This window comes from Heteronotia binoei, chromosome 21 (genome assembly GCF_032191835.1).
Source record: "Heteronotia binoei isolate CCM8104 ecotype False Entrance Well chromosome 21, APGP_CSIRO_Hbin_v1, whole genome shotgun sequence".
Taxonomy (NCBI): Eukaryota; Metazoa; Chordata; class Lepidosauria; order Squamata; family Gekkonidae; genus Heteronotia; species Heteronotia binoei.
Window position 1 is genome coordinate 16,322,894 of NC_083243.1, and position 23,049 is coordinate 16,345,942.

At 46.5% G+C, this 23,049-nt stretch overlaps 1 protein-coding gene across 2 annotated transcripts in view; it reads right to left on the reverse strand.

The window, feature by feature from the left end:
• The window catches only part of C21H14orf39 (chromosome 21 C14orf39 homolog), a 54,334-nt gene that overhangs the window by 11,276 nt on the left and 20,009 nt on the right, over positions 1-23,049 (reverse strand). Inside the window, exons 9-13 of one of the 2 annotated variants that reach the window (XM_060262220.1) lie at positions 22,376-22,515; positions 17,447-17,526; positions 14,022-14,107; positions 13,864-13,928; positions 8,995-9,065 (exon numbers count right to left, since the gene is read on the reverse strand). In XM_060262220.1, coding sequence (XP_060118203.1) covers positions 8,995-9,065; positions 13,864-13,928; positions 14,022-14,107; positions 17,447-17,526; positions 22,376-22,515 — 442 coding nt within the window. Of the gene's footprint in view, positions 1-8,994; positions 9,069-13,863; positions 13,929-14,021; positions 14,108-17,446; positions 17,527-22,375; positions 22,516-23,049 lie in introns of both variants that reach the window. The other variant, XM_060262219.1, reaches the window with a different exon arrangement.

A 23,049-nucleotide genomic window follows, 5' to 3' on the forward strand; every position in this document is an offset into this window, starting at 1 on the left:
TTGTGTCCTTAGTGCAGCTCCTGAATTTTTAAAAATAAAAAGACAGGTTGCTTACCTGTAACTGTAGATCTTCGAGTGGTCATCTGTCCATTCACACGCATGGGATATAGCGCCTGTGCCGATCCCCTGAATCGGTACCTAAAAAGTCCGGGATTTTTTTCGCGCTCGACGCCAATGGGCATGCATGGGCATCCCAGCACGCATGCTCACCGCCAGTTCCTTCTTGACCACTGGAAGCCCCCTAACATAGAGAGACCATCAGCAGTAGGGAAGGAGGGCGGGTAGTGTGAATGCACAGATGACCACTCGAAGATCTACAGTTACAGGTAAGCAACCTGACTATCTTCTTCGTGGTCTCTGTGCTTCACAATCATGAGAGATTAGCAAGCAAGACATACCTGGAGGCGGGAAGATGGTCAACCAAAAGAGACAGCTTGCAGTACTGCAGCTTCCAGACAAGTCCTCTGCTGAGCATGCACATCCAGAGCGTAGTGCTTCATGAAAGTATGCGGAGAGGACTAGGTGGCAGTCTTGCACATGTCCGCCAGGGAAACGCCTTTCAGGAACGCCACCGATGTCGCCATCGCTCTTGTAGAGTGTCCATGAATAGGCCCAGGTAACGGCTTCTTTGCCAACAAGTAGCACAGTTTAATAGTCTCAGTGAGCCACTTTGAAAGATTCTGGAACCCAACTTAGGAGCAGCATAAGAAACAAAAAGATGCTGGTCCTACGGAAATTCTTGGAACGACTCAAATAAAACAATAAGGCACGTTTAACTTCCGAAGCATGCCACCTATGATCCTCATCCGAGGAAGGCGTAGGATAAAACGTTGGTAACCAAACCTCCATCTTAAGGTGAAACTGGGAAACCACCTTAGGAAGAAAAGAAACATCAGGAGCCAAAGACACTCCGGCCTCCTGAAAAACAAGATATGGGTAGTCACAACACATAGCCATGAGCTCCCCTGCACGGCGTGCCAATGTGATTGCTACCATAATGTGGGTGTGCAAAAACTGAATACCGTTCAACTGAATCATGGAACGCTGATATCGCTGCTAAATAAATTTTAACAGACGAAAAAACAAGGCCAGCATCCTCCAGAGATAACAAAAAATAAAAAATCACCGATAGCCCCACCCGCTGGGGTGAGACTGCAGGATCAGCTAAGAATTGAAGGAATTTCTGCCACTTCCTGTCATAGGAAGCACGGGTAGACAACTTCCTGCTATTTAGGAAGACGTGTTGGACTCTGCTGGAGAACTCACAGGGTCGATGAACCACTCTGTCAACTTCAGGTGAGGCACGTTGTGATGGAACACGTGACCGTCCTGGGCTGACAGAAGATCCGGTTCTGTCGGAAACTGATAGAAGACTCCCCCCGCTAGTTGAAGCAGGATCGGGAACCAGTTCTACCGAGGCCATCACGGTGTCACTAGGATGCAACGTGGCCTTTCTCTTACAATTTTGTTGACAACTCTTGTCAGCAGTGGCAGAGGCGGGAAGAGGTATAGGAACCAATCGTTCCATGGAAACATCAGACCGTCTCCCAAGGACTCTGGATCCATGCCCCCCTGGAACAGAACAGAGGACACTTCCGATTCCTGGCTGTGGCAAACACATCCACCTGAGGATACCCCCAGAGCTGAAACACAGGCTGCAGGAAGCGCACCTGTATCTCCCACTCGTGCAGAGATGCTGCTCCTCTGCTCAACGAGTCCGCCTGCAGATTGAGCACCCCCGGAAGGTGCACAGCCTTTACATAGATGTTGTGCTCCAGGCACTCCATCCACAGTTCTAGTGCTAGTGCACAGAGCCGTCGAGAGACTGTCCCACCCTGCCCGTTGACATAACAAAGAGCTGTAGTATTGTCCGTCAACAGGGCCACTGCCTTCCCCGCCACTATGGGACAGAAAGACCGAAGGGCGAAATGAATTGCCAACAGTTCCAAGTAATTTATTTGGCAATGAGTCAATTGTAGAGGCCAAGGGCCTCCCACATGTGAGCACCCCAACCCCACAAGGACGCATCCGTGGTGATCGTCGCTGTTGTTACAGGTAGGTGGAAGGGAGCTCCCTGACAGATGTTATCTTTGGATTTCCACCATTGCAATGTCCTGAAGGTCAAGGGTGGAATTGTGAACCTCTTCCGAGGTGAGTCCCGCAAAGGTCGAAACCACAGTTGAAGGCCTCTCATCCTCAATTTTGCAAACAGCAGCACGCTGGTAGTCACCGCCATCAGCCCCAGCATCTGCTGCAGCTGTTGTGCCATGCCCCATTTCTGACTCTGGAGCAAACGTACCAGATTGATAATGTCCATTGCCCTCTGCTGAGGCAGAAAGGCGCAGTGAAGGTTTGAGTCCAACAAAGCCCCTATAAACTGAACTGTCCGTGATGGTGTCAGATGAGACTTTGCCATGCTGTCCTGCAGACCTAAGGTTTGAAGAAGATGAAGAGTGGTTGCAATATGATCTGATAGACACTCTTCTGACCCCGCCACAAGGAGCCAGTCACTGATGTACGGAAAGACGACTATACCTTGAAGACAGAGATGAGCTGCTACAACACTCATCATCTTGGTGAACACCTTTGGTGCAGTGCACAGGCCAAATGGAAGGGCTTTGTACTGGAAGTGGTTGGAACCTACTGCAAAACAAAAGAAATGCCTGTACGCAGAATGGATGCTGACGTGGAAGTAGGCATCCTTGAGGTCCAACGTTGCCATCCAGTCCCCTTGGTTGATGAGGGGAAGAATTGTTTGCAGAGTGGACATTCTGAATTTCTGGTACATGATAAACTTGTTCAGATTCCGAAGGTCCATGATTGGTCTCAATCCCCCATCCCGTTTGGGAACCAGGAAATAATGAGAGTAGAAACCTCCTGTTCTGGCCTTTACTGGGGCCTGTTCTATGGCTTGTTTCTGTAAGAGGTTGCTCACCACCACCAGCAGAGGTGGGGAAGGTGGTGTGGTGACAATCACTGACTGAGTCGGAACCTGAATGAAGTCTATTTTGTATCCTTCTGCAATGATGGAAAGAGCCCACCTGTCTGTTGAGATGGACTCCCAAGCCGGAAGATATTGACGGAGACAGATGATAGATGAAGTAGGGGCGGCGATGTATCTTACTGGAAAGTCAAAGGCCCTGCTTTTGTGGGCGAGCACTCTTAGATTTGCCGGTGGTTTGTGCTGAAGCAAACCTGTTTCGGTTGTTTCCCCTGTAAGGAGACCTATTTTTTGGTTGTGAAGATCGGGGTCTCCACTGCTGCTCAGAGGAAAATTTTTGGTAGGGCCTCTTGGGCCAAGATTTATGCCACGGTTTAGACTTGCCAGACTTAGACAAGGCTGGAACACCCAGGTTTCTTGAGGTCTTTATACTCTTGTCCATCTCTTGGAGGACACTGTCTGTGGTCTAGTTGAAGAGACCTTCTCCCTCAAAAGGTAGATCTTCAACGAAGGCCCTGGTGTCAGGTTGAAGAGCTGTAGACCTCAGCCAAGAGTGACGGCGTAGGGAGACAGCAGACGTGATAGTTTTAGCTGATACATCAACCATGTGCTTTGCTGCAGTCAGTTGTTGCTTGGCTACAGCAAAGTTCTCCTTTTGTAACTTCCTAAACGCAGATCTCTTTTCCTCACTCAGGGAGGACAAAAGGGGTGTGAGCTGCTCCCAAACAGAGTATTGGTATCTAGCCATGCAAGCAGCGTAATTAAATACCTTTACTCCCAAAGCCCCAGCCGAATAAAACTTCCGACCAGCATTGTCCAATTTCTTGCCCTCCTTGTCAGGTGGAGAAGAATGGGTCTTGCGGGCCTTGGATGATGAGGAGACTACCACCGAGTTGGGTTTGGGGTGTGCAAACAAAAATTCAGCACCAGCCTCCTGGACCCGATACATATGATCCAATCTCCGAGAGGAAATAGGAGTGGATGCTGGCTTTGCCCAAGGCTCCTTCACTGCCTGCAGGATAACTTTTGTTACAGGCAATGCCACAGCCGTCGATGTGTCCCACTGCATAATATCGAAGACCGTGTCATCGACGACTGGCTGCGGTTGCATCACTGTGAGGAAGAGGGAGTGTGCCATCCACTTCACCAGGTCCCCATAAGACTTCAGATCTTCCGTTGGCGAGATGGGAAGGTCCTCAGCGATATGCGACTCTGGCGAAGGTTCCACAGCTTTGTCCGGGTCATCGGTACCGACCTCAGAGTCCGATGATGAGGAGTCCCTTCTTACTGTGTGCTCGTAGAGTATCGGGGTCGAAGCTTGCTCGGGTGACCGCAGAGATACCGACGATTGAGCTTGTACTTCTTCCACCCTCTCTCTACGTCTCTCTGAAGGGATCGACACCGATGCCAATGCTCGCCATCTAGAATGATGCGACACTTTCAAGAGATGAGAGACCTCTGACTGCTGATTCCACTCAGGAAAGTCGTGTGGAGGATACCACTGGTATGGTGGATATGGGTAGCCATATGGAAAAGGCCACTGACGTTGATCCCATGGTGGAAGCGGCGGGAAGCGTCGAACCATGGTTGTTGGCTCTAGCTCTCTCCGACCCGTAATCAGTGCAGGTGCCAGGGGTTCATTCAGTACCAAAGCCTCGATCTCCGAAACAGAACCACTGTTACTCTGACGGCGCGATCCCGATCTCGATGAGTTGGTGCGCTGGGTCAGGTCTATCTCATGCTCCGATCCCGACAGGCGGAGCTGCTGCGACACTCTGCCTCTCGATACCGAAGGGCTCCTTGGACGTGGAGATGCCAGGATCTTTCGGGGTGGAGCAGCTTGCGTCGACACCGAAGCGTCCCGAGAAGGAGAAGGAGTGCAGGAGAGTCTGGTGTTTCTCTTCTCCTTCGACTTCTTCGGGAGGGACGATCGGGTCCCCGAATTGTCCCTATGCCTCGCTCGGTCGGCATATCGGTCTGCATCAGTGATGGCTCGACTGATGTAACTGTCAGGGCCGATGCAGCCTCTTCCATCGGTACCGACGGGCCCATTGCCATTCTCGGCGGACGAAGAGCCGTTTCCACAAGTGCCGCAGATAGCCTCACTGCACGGTTTTTGCGGGTTTGCTTAGAGAATGCTAAGAAATGCAAGCACGAATCAACCCAGTGTCCTCGCCCAGACACAATAAGCAGATGGAGTGACCATCAGGAGGTGCAATCTTCTTACCATATGAGGGGCACCTCTTAAAAAACCCCCAACGCCTTTCCATAAGCGCCAAAAAAACCCACACAGAAATATTTCTGAGGGAAAAGGGGGAAAAACAAAGCCCCGAAGGGCAAGTCCAACAGGGTTTTTTTTTAAACAACAATAACTATCTTTACAACTACTATCTAACTACACTAAGAAAACAACAAATGGGCTAGATACAAATAGAATAAACAATCCAAAGGATTACTGTACCGACCGGAGAAATGAAAGGAGATCCTCTCAGTGCAGCGGTCAAAAAGAAACTGGTGGGATTCGTGCGCTGGCACCGGTGAGCATGCGTGCTGGGGCGCCTGCACATGCCCATTGGCACCAAGTGCGAAAAAAATCCCAGGCTTTTTAGGTACCAATTCAGGGGATCGGCGCAGGCACTATATCCCATGAGTGTGAAGCACAGAGACCACGAAGAATCAGCTTTGATTTAAAACAAAAGACTGCTTATTGGAAAATATCAGCGCTTGACAGCTCATATGCTTGAGCAGTGTGACTGCTCCTCTAGGGTATGTACAGCCTGCCTCTGTTCTGGCAATGAGCTGCATTCTGTCTGACCGTCCCCAGGGTGCTTTTCACTAAAATGGTTTTCTTCTGAGACAGGAGGCTGCCAGCCCAAGCTGTCTGTTTGTACCCCGCCAAAGACATTCAGAAATCCACCGTCTCTTTGACCAAGGATGAGCTACCAAATTAACCTTATCTCCTTTACCCTGATTTTTCAGTACTTTGGAAAGAAGCTGTGAGGGAAGAAAATAATATAAGGTGGCTCAGCTCCCCTCTCCCTCTCACAGATGAAAACACAGACAACACCAATGAACCAACCAAACAAACAAACATCATAAACTGGGGAACGCAAAGGCCAGGGAACTCTAGTGCCGAAGTAAAATGGACAACACAGCAGAAATTCTGAAATTGCCTGTTGCTGTGTAGCACACACACAGGGCCTGAACTGGATCAGGTGGTCGTACCTGAAGGCACAAACCTTGTTAACTTGCATAGCTCTGCCCATGGAGTGAGCAGGATGAACACACACCCGTTGCTGCGTCAACTCTCCTCACAAAAGACTGGCCAGATTTATTGCAGAGAAAAAGAACAACTTGCTTATTCCAGAGTGTATTCAAGCCATTCGCTGACTAATCTGACTCAAGCATTATAAATTGATGTCTGACAGCCTCTGACTCCCCAGATCAGAACAAGATTCAACTCCTGGATTAGGGTTCTAGCACAGGAGCAATCCATTCCACCTTCCAGATTTCTAGATGCATAAATCACAGAAGGCAGCGCAGTCAGGCCAACATATTCCATCTGACTGATTGATTGATTGATTGATTGATTGAATGACTGATCTGTGTTAATTTCTAGTCCACCCTATTGCACGAGTGGGCTCAGGGCAGATTACAACAAATTTAAACAATAACGATAAGCAATAAAATTAGAAGTAGAATAAATAGTTAGAACAATAAAATTACTCCATTTCAGGCAGAAGACAACTAATCAGGCCATAGTGCAAACAGTGTGAAACCAGAGAGCTCACGGGTATGAGTAAGGTATATCGCTTAGAACACTGTGAGAACTTTAACTAATACATATATTAAAAACAAAACTTTAAACCACAGTATTTTTCACACATTAATTTGGAATTATTTTACAGTCCATTTTACAATATGCAATGTTTTTCTTCGTTTGTAGGACTTCCTGAAGTCCAATGCACCAATACAGGTGTGATTGCAGTTCCCAAACTGGTATGACTGCAACTGGACTGCTGCTTCCATCCACTTTCAGAAAATCCTTCTTCAGGCAGCTCACCAATTTTGGCACTGCTCTGCTTATCTCCAAGGATCAAGCACGGCTCCACACTTCTATTTGTCCTTAGCTTCTTTCAAGAGAAGCTAAGGACAAATAGAAGTGTGGAGCTGTGCTTGATCCATAGTGCAAACAGAGCTGGATGGGCCCAATAGATGGTGGAATGCTGCGACAAGGGAGGCCAGACTTGATGTACTATGGGCATCCGCTGCCTCACTCAAAGGCCTGGTGGAACAACTCTATTTTACAGGCCCTACAAAAAGGTGGTAAATCAGGTAGGGCCCTAATCTCTAATGGAAGCATGTTCCACCAGGCTGGAACCAGGGCAGAAAAAGCCCCGGCTCTAGTCAAGGCAACACAGACATCTTCAACCTACATTTGTTCACATAGTAAACCTTGAGATTGGGCCATGCGTTAATTTAAACACAAGTACATTCGATTAACTTGTCTTGGAATTCGGGCTGGATTGAGCCTCATTTCTCTGCTAAACCTGTTACTTTAATTTCTATAGTAAATTAGCTTCTATAGTTGTATCATTGGTTCTGTTTCTGTTTCCCAGGAGGCAGCAGAACTCTCCTTGGTGCTGTGGTCTTCTGGTACTGATAACCCTGTACATGATTTTTGCCTAAGAGGCTGTTTATACATTGCAAGAGTTAGTGGTGCCACTATTAAAAGTTTAATTAGAGTATCAGAGCCTTCTGAGTCACCCTAGCTTTCCCTGATTTTCCTTTACTTTCTTGACCCTGGGAGCTCGCCGGCAGAGCTTCCCACCACGCACTCCTCTCCCTAACAACTGAGTTGTGCGAGGCCAGAGCGGAAGTATTTTTAGGAGGGGGGAGACTGCGATTGGGTGCTGGGGAGGGAGCTCATCAGCCCTGGTGAGGCAATCACGCCACTCCCTAAGGGGTTTGCGAGCTTCCGCAGTGGCGGAGGCGACCTTTGTTTTTGGTTTCAACGAGTGCCTATGGGACACGTCACTATTTTTGCCGGCGTAACATTGTGCCTCTTGGGGGGGGGGGGCATGTCATGGGCCAAACTGCTCAGGAAGCTGCCTAAGCCTGGCAACGCCCCCAACTCCACCCCCTCCTCCACCTGAATGCCGCGCTCCGCCTCACTTCCGCCCACGCTTGGGTGCAGCCCTCGGGCAGAGCGGCGCTCGGGTGGCCCCCCCACCCATGTAACTCCCCTCCACTGTGGTGGCGCTGGTTGTACGTTGGTGCAAGCCCTTCCTGCGCCCAAGTAGCGGCTCATCTGCTGCCAAAAGACCTTCTGCCCCACCCCCCTCTGGACTGTGCTGTTAATATCTGAATGCAGTCTTGTTCAGGGTTGTTCTGGCCAACCACCTTCTTTTCAGTATCTTAATGAGAGCATCCAAGGATATTCTTTATAGGACTACTGTGCACAATGTTTAAGTATTGAATTTTGAATTAATGTTGCATGTTGCACACTAGATTCTAATTTAAAAAGAGTTTTACATTTGGGTTTGAAGTTAAATAAATAAGAGGTGTTTTGAAACAACCCCCTCTCTCTTGATGCAATTGGGAAGCTCGTTTTTCTCTCTCCCCCAATGAACACAGTGGGGATGGGAGTCCATGAACAGGTTCCTGCACTCCTCCAACAAAATTTGTGTCTTTGACTGTCAGTCTTCCAGAGTTAGGAGGAGCACACATGGTTACCGTATAAACTTACTGAAACTAATCAGGATTGGGACTGGCTAGTGCTTGGAACCTTGAATTCCTTGGAAGAAAAGCAGAATAAAAATGAAATAATCACAATCTTGCTTCTTAGGAAAATGATCAGAGATGAATCCTTTGTGAAGACAATCTCTGCCAGCATTCAGGTTGCATTTTGGAATGATCTTCTTCAAAGCAGCAGCATAGAAGATATCATCAATGCAACTTTACAGAACTACTTAGAACTGCAAAATCTAGTGTACTAGTTGGACATTAAAACAATGAAAATAATTACAAAACAAATTTAAAGTTAAACTCACTTGGGACACATATGTGTTATCCTTCGGTTCGCTCCCTTCTTCTCTTCCTATGATGTCCATCTCTTTTTCCGCTACTAGGAAATTGTTTGTATTAATAATATATATGTCTTGTCAGTTTTTTTTATGCATATCAATAGTCAAAAATCTAGCCATCATCTACTAACACTAGTGCTTCTATTACTACAAACATTTTAAGGATCAAGGTACAATGGTATGTTTCTTTTAAATCAGCAACATTTCCTCACATTAGCCTATTCTCCCATTGTAAAGACAGTGCATGGAGCAGCGTGAAGTAACAGGGCTACAGCTGAACCTGGAGCGCCAATCCTTCCCTTGCTTTATCATCTGAGAGCTATTGCCCATCCTGCACTCTTGCTGGAAATATAGCAACTAGCAGTAGGTCCTGTACTGAGAGGCCTGAAAGCTCTTGGAGGATTGGCTACATCAGGGGTGTGTGGCCTAATATGCAAAGGAGTTCCTGCTACAAAAAAAGCCCTGGTCAAAGGTAAGCTGCGGCAATCATTTTTGTGGCTGGCTCTACCTCCTGTGGCAAACATTCTGTCACTGTGCCCACAAGACCATGTCAGAATTCCGAAGGTGACTGCAGGCTCAAGACGATGGGTGGAACCCCTGGTTTGCAGATAGGTCATCCTCAGCTTTATCCTCATTGAATTCTGCTGTTGCCCACTTTGTGCCCCTCTGCCTCAAGAGATGGCTGGCAATTCCTGATTGAACAGGGACAGCCTATAACTGACAAACTGGCCCTACAAGCATCTATGATTGTGACAGTCAGGGCTGGCCCTAGACTATCTGGCACCCTAGGCAAGGCTAACTTCTGGCACCCCCTGCACCGATAATGTCATCAAGTCACATGACAGGTGCCCAATTCGGTGCCCCCAGAAGGCTGGCCCCCTAGGCAATTGCCTAGTTTGCCTAGTGGCAGAGCCGGCCCTGGTGACAGCGGCACAATACATATTCTATGTTAGGGCAACACAGTGGTTATTACAACAAATTGTAACAACATATCTTTTGGCACAAGAACACAATATGGCCGGCCATTCCCATTAAAATCAAGAACTCTAAGCTATGCAATTTGTAGCGTATACAACAAGCCAATATCAGGAGGACCATCTGTATTCTTTTCTTTCCCTGAGCTAAGAGAAACAGTAGAACTGAAAATGCTTTGAGAAATATATACCGTATTTTTCGCACCATAAGACGCACTTTTTCCTCCCAAAAAAGTGGGGGGGGAAGTGTGTGCATCTTATGGAGCGAAGGTACCATACGTACCTTCCTCGGGGGGGGGGGGGTGATCCGCTGCCTCCGTCCCGGCGCTTCCCACCCCTGCCTGCCTGGCTCCAGCTCTGACGCTTACAGCAAGCGCCAGGATCGCTCCCTCCGCCCTCCGATCCCAGCGCTTGCTTTAAGCATCAGCGCTGAAGCCAGGCAGGCAAGCAGGGAGAAAGCACGCCGCCCCCTCCACAGCCAGCGCTTGAGAAGCGCTGGGTTTGCGGAGGGGGCGGGTGCTTCCTCTGTCCCTGTCTGCGTGGCTACAGCTTGTGCTGATAGCAAGGGCTGGGTTCGGAGGCAGCCAAGCCTCGGATCCCAGCCCTTGCTATCAGCAGAAGCTGAAGCCAGGCAAAGAGGAAGCCCCCCCCTCCGCAAACGCAGCGCTTGGAGAAGCGCTGGGTTTGCGGAGGGGGGGCGCTTCCTCTGTCCCTGTCTGCATGGCTACAGCTTGTGCTGATAGCAAGGGCTGGGTTCGGAGGCAGCCAAGCCTCGGATCCCAGCCCTTGCTATCAGCAGAAGCTGAAGCCAGGCAAAGAGGAATAACCGCCCCCCTCCGCAAACGCAGCGCTTGGCAAAGCGCTGGGTTTGCGGAGGGGGGGGGGGCTTCCTCTGTCCCTGTCTGCGTGGCTTCAGCTTCTGCTGACAGCAAGGGCTGGGTTCAGAGGCAGCCAAGCCTCGGATCCCAGCCCTTGCTATCAGCAGAAGCTGAAGCCAGGCAAAGAGGAAGCCCCGCCCCTCCGCAAACGCAGCGCTTCGCGAAGTGCTGGGTTTGCGGAGGGGGGGTGTCTTTCTCTGTGCCTGTCTGCCAGGCTTCAGCTGCTGCTTCTAGCAAGGGCTGGGTTCGGAGGCAGGATTGAGAGGGGGAAGGTGCCCAGATCTGGGTGCACAGCTTCAAAAAATTTTTTCCTGTTTTTCTCCTCTAAAAACTAGATGCGTCTTATGGTCCGGTGCGTCTAATGGTCTGTACTTATCTACAGGCCTCAGATTCAGTGGGAGCTCACAGGAGCACAGCTCATAAGAACATAAGAACATAAGAGAAGCCATGTTGGATCAGGCCAACGGCCCATCAAGTCCAACACTCTGTGTCACACAGTGGCAAAAAAATTTTTATATACACACATAAACTGTGGCTAATAGCCACTGATGGACCTGTGCTCCATATTTTTATCTAAACCCCTCTTGAAGGTGGCTATACTTGTGGCCGTCACCACCTCCTGTGGCAGTGAATTCCACATGTTAATCACCCTTTGGGTGAAGAAGTACTTCCTTTTATCCGTTTTAACCTTTCTGCTCAGCAATTTCATCGAATGCCCACAAGTTCTTGTATTGTGAGAAAGGGAGAAAAGTACTTCTTTCTCTACTTTCTCCATCCCATGCATTATCTTGTAAACCTCTATCATGTTACCCCGCAGTCGACGTTTCTCCAAGCTAAAGAGTCCCAAGCGTTTCAACCTTTCTTCATAGGGAAAGTGCTCCAGCCCTTTAATCATTCTAGTTGCCCTTCTCTGGACTTTCTCCAATGTTATAATATCCTTTTTGAGGTGCGGCGACCAGAACTGCACACAGTACTCCAAATGAGACCGCACCATCGATTTATACAGGGGCATTATGATACTGGCTGATTTGTTTTCAATCCCCTTCCTAATAATTCCCAGCATGGCGTTGGCCTTTTTTATTGCAGACGCACACTGTCTTGACATTTTCAGTGAGTTATCTACCACGACCCCAAGATCTCTCTCTTGGTCACTCTCTGCCAGTTCACACCCCATCAACTTGTATTTGTAGCTGGGATTCTTGGCCCCAATGTGCATTACTTTGCACTTGGCCACATTGAACCGCATCTGCCACGTTGACGCCCACTCACCCAGCCTCAACAGATCCCTTTGGAGTTCCTCACAATCCTCTCTGGTTCTCACCACCCTGAACAATTTAGTGTCATCCGCAAACTTGGCCACTTCACTGCTCACTCCCAACTCTAAATCATTTATGAACAAGTTAAAGAGCATGGGACCCAGTACCGAGCCCTGCGGCACCCCACTGCTTACCGTCCTCCACTGCGAAGACTGCCCATTTATACTGACTCTCTGCTTCCTATTACTAAGCCAGTTTTTGATCCACAAGAGGACCTGTCCTTTTACTCCATGACTCTCAAGTTTTCTAAGGAGCCTTTGATGAGGAACTTTATTTACCCCTTTTAAAGTTAAACGTGGTTGTGGCGGTCTTTTTGGACAACTCCCTATTTATACAAATGGCGAAATCAATAACATTATGGTCACTGCTCCCAAGCGGCGCAATCACTTTTACATCTCTCACCAAGTCTTGGGCATTACTTAGGACCAAATCCAGGATCGCCCCACCCCTGGTAGGTTCTGAGACCATCTGCTCCATAGCGCAGTCATTGAGAGCATCAAGAAACTCAATCTCTTTCTCTCGACCAGAACACATATTGACCCAATCAATCTGCGGGTAGTTAAAATCACCTATTACGACACAGTTTTTACGTTTAGCCGCTATCTTTAAGCCTTCCATCATATTATAATCGTCCTCTCTCTTTTGATTTGGTGGGCGATAACAAACTCCCATAGTTAAATTTCCTTTTGGGCCCTCTATTTCAACCCAAAGCATTTCTAAAAGTGAATCTAATTCTCTGACCTCAGTCTTACTGGACCGTATATCCTCTCTGACATACAGGGCCACCCCACCTCCAACCCTTCCCTCCCTATCCTTCCGATATAGCTTATATCCAGGAATCACCGTGTCCCACTGATTCTCCTCATTCCACCAAGTTTCTGAAATTCCCACAATGTCTATGTTTTCTCCCAACACTAAACATTCCAATTCACCAAACCTTTCTGAGAGTTCCACCTCCTTGTCCATTGAATAGTATGTGCAGCTGCATAACAATTCCTGGATGAGCTCCACTACCTATTTTTCTACAAAACATCCCCTGCTTATCTATAGGGCTGCCAGCTTCCGGCTGGGAACTGCCTGGAGATTTTGGGGGTGGAGCTTGAGAAGAAGGGGGTTCAGTAAGGGGAGGGACTTCAATGGGGCATAATTCTATGGAGTCCACCTTCCAAAATAGCCATTTTTCTCCAAGTGTACTGATCTCTGTTGCCTGGAGATCAGCTGTAATCCCAGGAGTCCTGCAGCTACCATCTGGAGACTGGCAACCCTACTTACTAAAGCATTTTCCATTTGAACAGGGAAGGCCAAACTTTAACATAAAGAGCCACATAGAATAAATGAATAAATCAATTTAAATTTAAATCTTGTTTAACATAAGAGCCACATAGAATAAATGTTAGATGTTTGAGAGCCGCAAGAAAGGCAGGAAGGCAGGCAGGCAAATAGATTGAGGGGAGGGAGAGGTGGAAAGAAAGCAATGTTAAATGCATTCTCCAAGCTGCTGGCTGGCTTTGCTTGGGAAAGTGATTTAAAGAGACAAATGCCTTCTCCAAGCTGGCTGACAGGGTGGTGAGGGCTTCAAGAGCCACACAATATGTGTGAAAGAGCCACATGTGGCTCCCGAGCCACAGTTTGGCCACCCTGCATTTGGATGTCTCAATAGCATTTTACCTGTTTCTGTAGCCTCCATCTCCAGCCACTGTTTGCTATTTGTTTGCTTCTGATAAGCCAGCAACCTAATCGAATAAACAGGATGAATTTGTTTGTATCAACTGCACTGTCTCCTTGCAAGAGAAATAAATGATAATAAGATTTGTTTGGAAAATTACCTGAATGGTGTTTCTCTTTGCAAGCTTGTTGTAGAGGTAACCTGTGCAGGTTTTGCATTGTACGTCCCTGCAGTGTCATTACATTTCTAGAACAAAGGACATGTTTCAAATGGAGGAAAATACAAAATGATAACTGCAGACATGTTGACTTTTCCTTAGGCTGTACAAATACCGCTCTCTTGACCTCTATTTATAGGTCACAGGGTTTTTCAAATGTCCCCCAGTTTGCCTCTTTTCTCCCCCCCCCCCTTTTAAAAAAGGAACAGACTGAAAGAAAACACTAGGGGAAAATCATAAGTGTGAACAAAGTTTCTTAAATTTCTTTAAAAGTTGGGTATGTATTATTGTTAAATGAGGAACAGAGGATGTATCCAAATAAGTATATCGTTTACTTTTTTATTTGAGATATATCTGAGTGATGTTATGAAACTTACTATGTTGAATATATCAAGATACCTTCTTATAGGTGTACAATTAAAAGGAAAGACAAGATTGCATCTATCAAGGAAGGTCAGAAAGAAATGATCTAATAATCATATTGAAGATTCAATCAAAGGCACCATGCAGCCAAAGGCATTAGCAGGGTGACACAGGTTCAAATCCCCACCCTGCTACAAAGCTCCCTGGGTAATCTTGGACTAGTCATTGTCTCTCAGAATAACCCACCGTACAGGGTTATTGGAAGGGGAGGGGACTGACTGTGTATGCCATCCTAAGCTCTTTGGAAAATGGATGGAGGAAAAAATATTAATGAATTCTGTATTTGTGACTTTTATGGAAGATTTTCCTGCATCAGCTACATGCCTTAGTTGCTATAGGACTCAAATCTAGCTACCAAATGTCAGGCAGAAACCTGTTTCTGGTTGTTGATCACCTCTCAATGGATCAGGGTATTTATCATTTGATGGCCCAGCTAATCCGAATGCAAAGGTACATTAATTTCATTAAATGTAATTATACCTTACTCCTCAGAGATGTATTCTAAGAAAGAGATAATTTCTATTTATATAGGTATAGGTTATGTCTCCCTGCAATGCCAAGGCTTGTCTAATGTTGACTGTTGGCATACAGCAGTGGTGGCCAATGGTAGCTCTCCAGATGTTTTTTGCTTACAACTACCATCAGCCCCAGCCATTGGCCATGCTGGCTGGGGCTGATAGGAGTTGTAGGCAAAAAAACAACTGGAGAGCTACCGTTGCCCACCCCTGGCATACAGTATTAGATCAATCCAGGGCTTTTTTGTAGCAGGAACTCCTTTGCATATTAGGCTACATCCCCGATGTAACCAGTCCTCCAAGAGTTTAGAGGGCTCTTAGTACAGGGCCTACTGTAAGCTCTTGGAGGATTGGCTACATCAGTATGCTGTAGCCTAATATGCAAAGGAGGTCCTGCTACAAAAAAAGCCCTGGATCCAGGGCTTTTTTTTTTTGAGCAGGAATGCACAGGAACGCGGTCCCGGCTGGCTTGGTGCCAGGGGTGTGACCTAATATGCAAATGAGTTCCTGCTGGGCTTTTCCTACAAAGAATGCCCTGCCTGGATCAATCTATTTAGCTACACTGGTTGCCTGTTTTCTTCTAACTGCTGTCTCTTACCCCTTAACGCGCTTTACTGCTTGAAACCCATGTATCCAACACAACATCTTTCCCTGTGCACACCTTCCTTTATATACAGTATTTTTTGCACCATAAGACTCACTTTTCCCCCCCAAAAAAGTGGAGGGAAAAGTGTGTGCGTCTTAAGGAGCGAATACTGCAAAAAATTCACACAAATGCCTCTAAATTCACACAAACAGCTCTAAAAACTAGGTGCGTCTTATGCTCAGGTGCGTCTTATGGAGCGAAAAATACGGTACCTATGCCATGTGAAGTAAGCTGGGCCGGCCCTGCCACTAGACAAACTACATGACTGCCTAGAGCGTGACCTTCTGCTCCCTCCCCCCGCACTGAAAATGTCACTGAGTCACATGGGGGTGCCCAATTTGGCACCCCCAGAAGGCCAGCACCCTAGGCAATTGCCTAGTGGCAGAGCTAGCCCTTGCTGTCACTTAGAGGAAGGTAGGGAGTTGTTCCTGTTGGCGGCAGCAGTGCCGGATTAAACCCTATGGAGGCCCTAGGCAGTCAAAATCTCGGGATGGGGCATGCAAATTATTTCAGAGACAAAGCACCCACCCCGCCGCCTGTGACCCCTGCTTCAGCCTGCAGGAATCTTCTCAAAAGCCCCCTTGACAAAGCTGTGGGGAAGAGGCAGAGAGAGGCAAACTTGGTGATGACACCAGCAGCAGCTGCACCAGGCAAGTCAGGCCAAGAGCAGCTCAGTTGCTGGCTGTATGTGCAGGCTGGGAGGCTGCAAGCAGGGGGGGGAATGGGGGGGGAGCTGGCCTGGGGCCTCTCAAGGTGTGGGGGCCCATAGGCCAGTGCCTACTTGGCCTAATTGTTAATCCGGCCCTGGGAAGCAGAGAATGGGACTCACAATCATGGGATTAAATTAAGGGTGGGAAGCTACCGGCTGGGTATTAGGAAAACCTTTTTTACAGTAAGAGTTATTCAACATTGGAATCAGCTGCCTGGGGAGGTGTTGAGATCCCCCTCACTGACAGTCTTTAAGCAGCAGCTGGATAAACACTTGTCAGGAATTCTCTAGATTGATCTTGTATTGAGAAGGGGATTGGTCTAGGTCTGTATGGCCCCTTCCAACTCTGTTTCTATGAATTCATGGTGACACTCTAGGGATACCTTTTAATCTGGTCTTTACTGTAGAGATTATGGGGAATTCCCAAAACATCACCTAGAAGTGATACTTTCTCCTGAAACTTACCAGGTTCCACCCCAAATATTTTATGGTATTTGCCAGCGGCAGGGCTGGAAACTACTATATTTTTTGCACCATAAGACTCACTTTTCCCTCCCAAAAAAGTGGAGGGAAAAGTGTGTGCGTCTTAAGGAGCGAATACTGCAAAAAATTCACACAAATGCCTCTAAATTCACACAAACGGCTCTAAAAACTAGGTGCGTCTTATGCTCAGGTGCGTCTTATGGGGCGAAAAATACGGTATATTTGGTGGCTGAGTTTCAGTGAGGTTTTCCACTGGGATTTCTGTGAGAAGATTCTGTGGTACTGCTGCTAGAAATTGCCTTTCTACTGCATAGTTGTATTTTTAAAAAATGCTATTTTGTTTAGGGGTTTTTTGTGGTTTGAATGAGTATTATAAGTTCCCAAGCCCTGGAGAAATATTATATAAATGCTTTCAGTGAATGAATTAAAAATTAGACCGTTTCTGTTGGCTGCTTCATCTATTAAATATTTAAATATATACAATTAAAGCATCCTTTCAATAATTAAAATACTTTTAACAAGGATAAAAATCACTTGCATTAATCCTTTCGTATTTTACCAATGGCATCATCTATTTTCCATTTGTGCATACCTGTGTTTCATTTTCCCCATGATTGAAATAAATACTGGTCACTGCTGGATGTCTTACGGAGTCTTCATTCTCCTGTACACCTAGATTATTTAACAACAGAATTAGTAACCATACAATGTGCTGTTGTTTAGATGCATTTTGAAGAAAACAAAACAAGTTTTATATTCAATATGTATAAACAGCAATATGAAATACCTGCTTATGGACACCAAACTTCAGGACAAATCTAAGAACTTCTTTAGATATACAGTTGATTACTAGGACAAATTTAAGAACTTATTTAGATATACAACTGGTTACTAGGACAAATCTAAGAACTTCTTTAGATATACGGTTGATTACTATGAAGGACTAAGAACATAAGAGAAGCCATATTGGATCAGGCCAATGGCCCATCCAGTCTAACACTCTGTGTCACACAGTGGCCAAAAAAAACTCAAGTGCCATCAGTAGGTCCACCAGTGGGGCCAGAACACTAGAAGCCCTCCCACTGTGCCCCCCAAACACCCAGAAGACAGTGCATCACTGCCCCAGACAGAGAGTTCCAACGATAAGCTATGGCTAATAGCCACTGATGGACCCCTGCTCCATATGCTTATCCAATCCCCTTTTGAAGCTGTCTATGCTTGTAGCCGCCCCCACCTCCTGTGGCAGTGAATTCCATGTGTTAATCACTCTTGGGTGTAGAAGTACTTCCTTTTATCAGTTCTAACCTGACGGCTCAGCAATTTCATTGAATGTCCATGAGACTGGAATACACATCATAGGACTGAGAAAACCAAATAGGGTTCTGAGATCTACCAGCTGTTGGTGGAGACCATTTGTAGCATTTGAATGTAACAGGCTTCTCAGTGTGGAGCCTATCCCTCTCTACAGCCTGTTTCTCTCATACCTCAGCTTCAAAAACACCTTCAGATTTCTCTACTCATCAGGTCTTTTGGGTTCATTCACTATAGATTATCTTTGCAGAATCTTTATCTCTCCCTTAAATGTTACATAACTATACCACATTATTCTTATACAAAGTGAACTCAGAATCATTTGGCATAAAGAGTGACCTTAGGTATTGTATATTGAAGATTTCAAGTGGTTTTCTTGTTTTGACATTTCAAAATTTGAGGAAGACTGCTGCCATAATTCCACAACTGCCTGGCAAAACTGCATCTGGCTAGGCTGCGACAGGACAACAGATGGGATCATGAAGTTTTCATTTGTGTGACATGAGCTATTTTACTAAATTGGACAAATTTTTACTAGCGAAACATTTGAAACCCATTTGGTTGAGCACGATGTGGATATAGCCCGCATTCTGTTGAAATCAGCTTCAAAACTCCTGATTGTTCTCCTTTCTCTCTTAAGAGGCTTAAATTAATTTTTCAGTACATTTTACATCAATATATATGAGTCCCCTATCTATTCACTGTTTATAAAACAATCATCACTGCTACTCGTTCCCTCACAGATATAATATCTAACAAGTTCTAACAACGGGTGGGTCCAGACCGGTGACTTGGGGTGCACGGGAGGCGTCTCAAATCAGGACGGCTCAAAATGGAGCAGCGGAAGCCCATCCACACGCTCCCCCACAAAGCACCCACGTCTCGCCCGGGACACACTTTGGCATGATCAAATAGTTGCCCTGCACCATCCCTGTAGCTTAGGTTTGGGTTTCTTTTCCCCCCATTCATTTATTGGTCATGCACATGAGTGTCTACGTGCCTATTCACTTGGAATCAATATATTTTTTAAAAGAAAAGCTAGAGGCGGCTTGGGGTGGCCTGGCGGGTTGACACTGCTGATGCGCCTCGCATACACACTCTGGCGTTCAGATGCCTGCTGAGGTGGATGCCATGCGGAGCCGTGACTGGGACACCTAAGGACGGGGTGAATGCAGGAGCATGATGGGAGGTAGATGGGTGTGTTTGGATTTGATTTTTAAATCCATTCGGGTCCCGTCCTTGTGCCAGCTTAAACTGCTGGTTTGGAACCAGCCAATATATGTTTTTTTAAAAACAAAAACAAAAGGTAGAATGAGTAAAAGATGGAACCAGTCCTCTTTTCCATGTGTTTTTCTTTTTATAGCGCAAAGATATAAATGGTTGCTTTCTATGTTCCAGCACAGTGATCTCCAAAATGGCGCCCATGGGCATCATAAGAACATAAGAGAAGCTATGTTGGATCAGGCCAATGGCCCATCCAGTCCAACACTCTGTGTCACACAGGGGCCAAAAAACCCAAGTGCCATCAGATGGTCCATCATTGGGGCCAGGACACTAGAAGCCCTCCCACTGTGCCCCTCCGAAGCACCAAGAATACAGAGCATCACTGCCCCAGACAGAGAGTTCCAACAATACGCTGGGGCTAATAGCCACTGATGGACCTCTGCTCCATATGTTTATCTAATCCCCTCTTGAAGCTGGCTATGCTTGCAGCTGTCGCCACCTCCTGTGGCAGTGAAGTCCATGTGTTAGTCACCCTTTGGGTGAAGAAGTACTTCCTTTTATTAGTTATAACCTGACTGCCATCAGGAGGTCCATCAGTGGGGCCAGGACACTAGAAGACCCACCTGTAAGACCCACCTTTTCAGGATGGCCTTCAACTAGTGACAGAATCAGTGACAAAGCTAGTTATGCTGCTGGAAATGTTCTATAACGCCACACTGTTATGTTAATTTTAATAATTTATAACTGTTTTAATTATGTTTTTATGTTTTTATTATGTAAAACCGATGTAATGTATCATTATGTTGTGAGCCGCCCTGAGCCCGCTCCGGCGGGGAGGGCGGGATAGAAATAAAAAATTATTATTATTATTATTATTATAGAAGCCCTCACACTGTGCCCCCCCGCAAGCACCAAGAATACAGAGCAGCACTGCACCAGACAGAGAGTTCCAACTATACGCTGTGGCTAATAGCCACTGATGGAACTTTGCTTCATGTGTTTATCCAATCATGGTGGCTATTAATGAGTTTCCTGGTGCTAGGGTTACCAACATCTAGGTAGCACATGGAGATCTTCCACTATTACAACTGATCTCCAGACAATCAAGATAATTTCCCCAGGAGGGTGGACTCTATGGCATTGTGCCCTGCTGAGGTCCCTCCCCTCTTCAAACCCTTCCCTTCCCAGCTCCATCCCCAAAATCTCCAGCTGTTTCCCAACTCAGAGCTGGCAACACTACCTGGTGCCCATTTGCTTCATTCCCAAAGTATTTCTTCCCCCAAAGCAAAGAGCCAGTCATGGCTTTCCTCCACCTCAGTGGAGTAGGAGAAGCCAGTGGAGTAGGAAAACCCAACTGATTTCAGCAGAGCTGGATTAACAATTAGGCCAAGTAGGCCAGTATCTCATGGAAAACGTTTTCTGATTGGCCCCAGCTCCCCATGGCAGCCATTTTGTTGTGGTACACATTCCACAATTCCAAAAGAGCCCACAGTCTGAACAAGATGGGGGACCCCTGGGCTAGCCTATGTATCAAGGACACCCCTCGCGTTTTGTAAGAGCTTTTCATTGGCTGCAAGCAAAAATAATTCACTCATCCATGTTTCATTATATGGGGACTTCCAGATTAACTCTTGTTTATTTTAAAGGCATAGGTTTGTCTACTTCAAATGAATATAGAAAGATCATGGTCTGTATGACAGAGGTATAACAGAATACAAGCAACAAAGATAAAAGATATGCTTTAAAATAAGAATACTGCACAAAACTATCAGACTGATTGTGCATAGTCACTCAGACAGCCTTCCTGGGATAATTTCCTGAGCCAGTTTGGTGTAGTGCTTAAGTGTGTGGACTCTAATCTGGGAGAACCGGGTTTTATTCCCCACTCCTCCACTTACAGCTGCTGGAATGGCCTTGGGTCACCCATATCTTTTGCAAGCGTTGTCCTCAAAAGGGCAGCTGCCGTGAGAGCCCTCTCAGCCCCCCCTCCCCACCTCACAGGGTGTCTGTGGTTGGGGAGGAAGATAAAGGAGATTGAGAGCCACTCTGAGACGCTGAGATTTGGAGTGGAGGGCGGGATATAAATCCAATATCATCATCATAACTAAGGCAACTACAGAGTATATGGCAAATATGATTTCTGGGGCTACACCACTGCGGACCTTCATCTTTAAACACTCACACAATCCTCTAGAGGACAGCCCTTCAAGTACTTGAAGATGGTGATCCTATCACCTCTCAGCTGCCTCCTCTCCAAGCTATATGTGCATCAAGATGCCTGGTCCTATCAGCCTTCAGGGATGTGAGCCAGATAATGATGTACAGTGCATTGGGTCCCCATTGGGGAGAAAGGCAGGACATAAATAATAAATGTGCTGTTTGTAATTGCTTGTTTTGAGAGAGAGAGAGAGAGAGAGAGAGAGAGAGTTGTCTTTTAATTGTTTGCCAGCTTGATGGCCCTGTTTAATAAATAAATGTGTTTAAAGATACAGATATGTCCTTCTTACTTTACATGTTCACTGTAGAGAAACCTTGGCATACTTGCAGCAGAGATGTTTGCTGTACAAAGACTCTGATTCAGAGAGAATGGCGGAGTATAAATCTACGGTCATCTTCTTTATTACAGCATGGTAACGATTTGTGTGGCTCTCAAAGCCCCCACCCCCACACCATCAGCCACCTTGGAGAAGGCATTTGTTTCTTTAAATCACTTCTCCAAGCCAAGCCAGGCAGCAACTTGGAAGATGCATTTAAAGTTGCTTGCTTTCCACCTCCCCCTTCTATTTGCCTTCCTGCCTTCCTTCCTGCCTTGCAGCTCTCAAACGTCTGATGTTCATGTCTTGGAGCTCTCAAACATCTGACATTTATTCTATATGGCTCTTATGTTAAGCAAGTTTGACCACCCCTGATTTATGCTTTGCTAATCCCCCAAATAAATTTTCAAGATAAAACCTCGAAATGTTTTCATTATAGACACAAACTATACCTGTCTCTGCCGGCTGAAACAATGGCTTCAGAGTTGGTATGCTTCGGACAAATTTCTGAGAAATGCTAGGGAAATGTAATGGTTTATATTTCTGATGATCTTCATTTAACAAGTGGGGCTGACCATCCACTTTGAACCAGCTGAAAGGCAGGGGAAACGTCAATGAAAACCAGTAGAGGAAAAAAAAGGAGATTTATCAAAAGAAAAGATGTGGAAATGGGAGGGATTGGGGTTGAATAAAATAAGAAGCAAGACCTGGAAAGGTATGCCATCTCTTCCTAAACAAGATTCCTTTAAAGCTCCAACCGAAACCGATTCCCCACTCGCCTTGTTCTGGTCTCGTCGCTCTTTTTCTTGAGGCACTTCTGCTGGATTTCGCACAAGCTGCCCTGGGGTGGCGAGTTGCCCCGCGTCTTTTCAAGTTCCTTCCACGGCAGGCAGAAACCCGGTTTTCAGAGGATCCTGCCTGCCTCAGAGGGAACTTGAAAAGAGACAGGGCAACTTGCTGTCCCAGGGCAGCTTGTGCAAAATTCAACAGAAGCACTGCGGGAAAAGGAGCAACGAGACCAGAACAAGGCGAGTGGGGAATCAGTCTGACAGCTTTTGCATATAGTAAAGCAGACATGATGGCACCCCAGTCCAACATTACAGTCCAGAAACTTCTGTTAATGTAT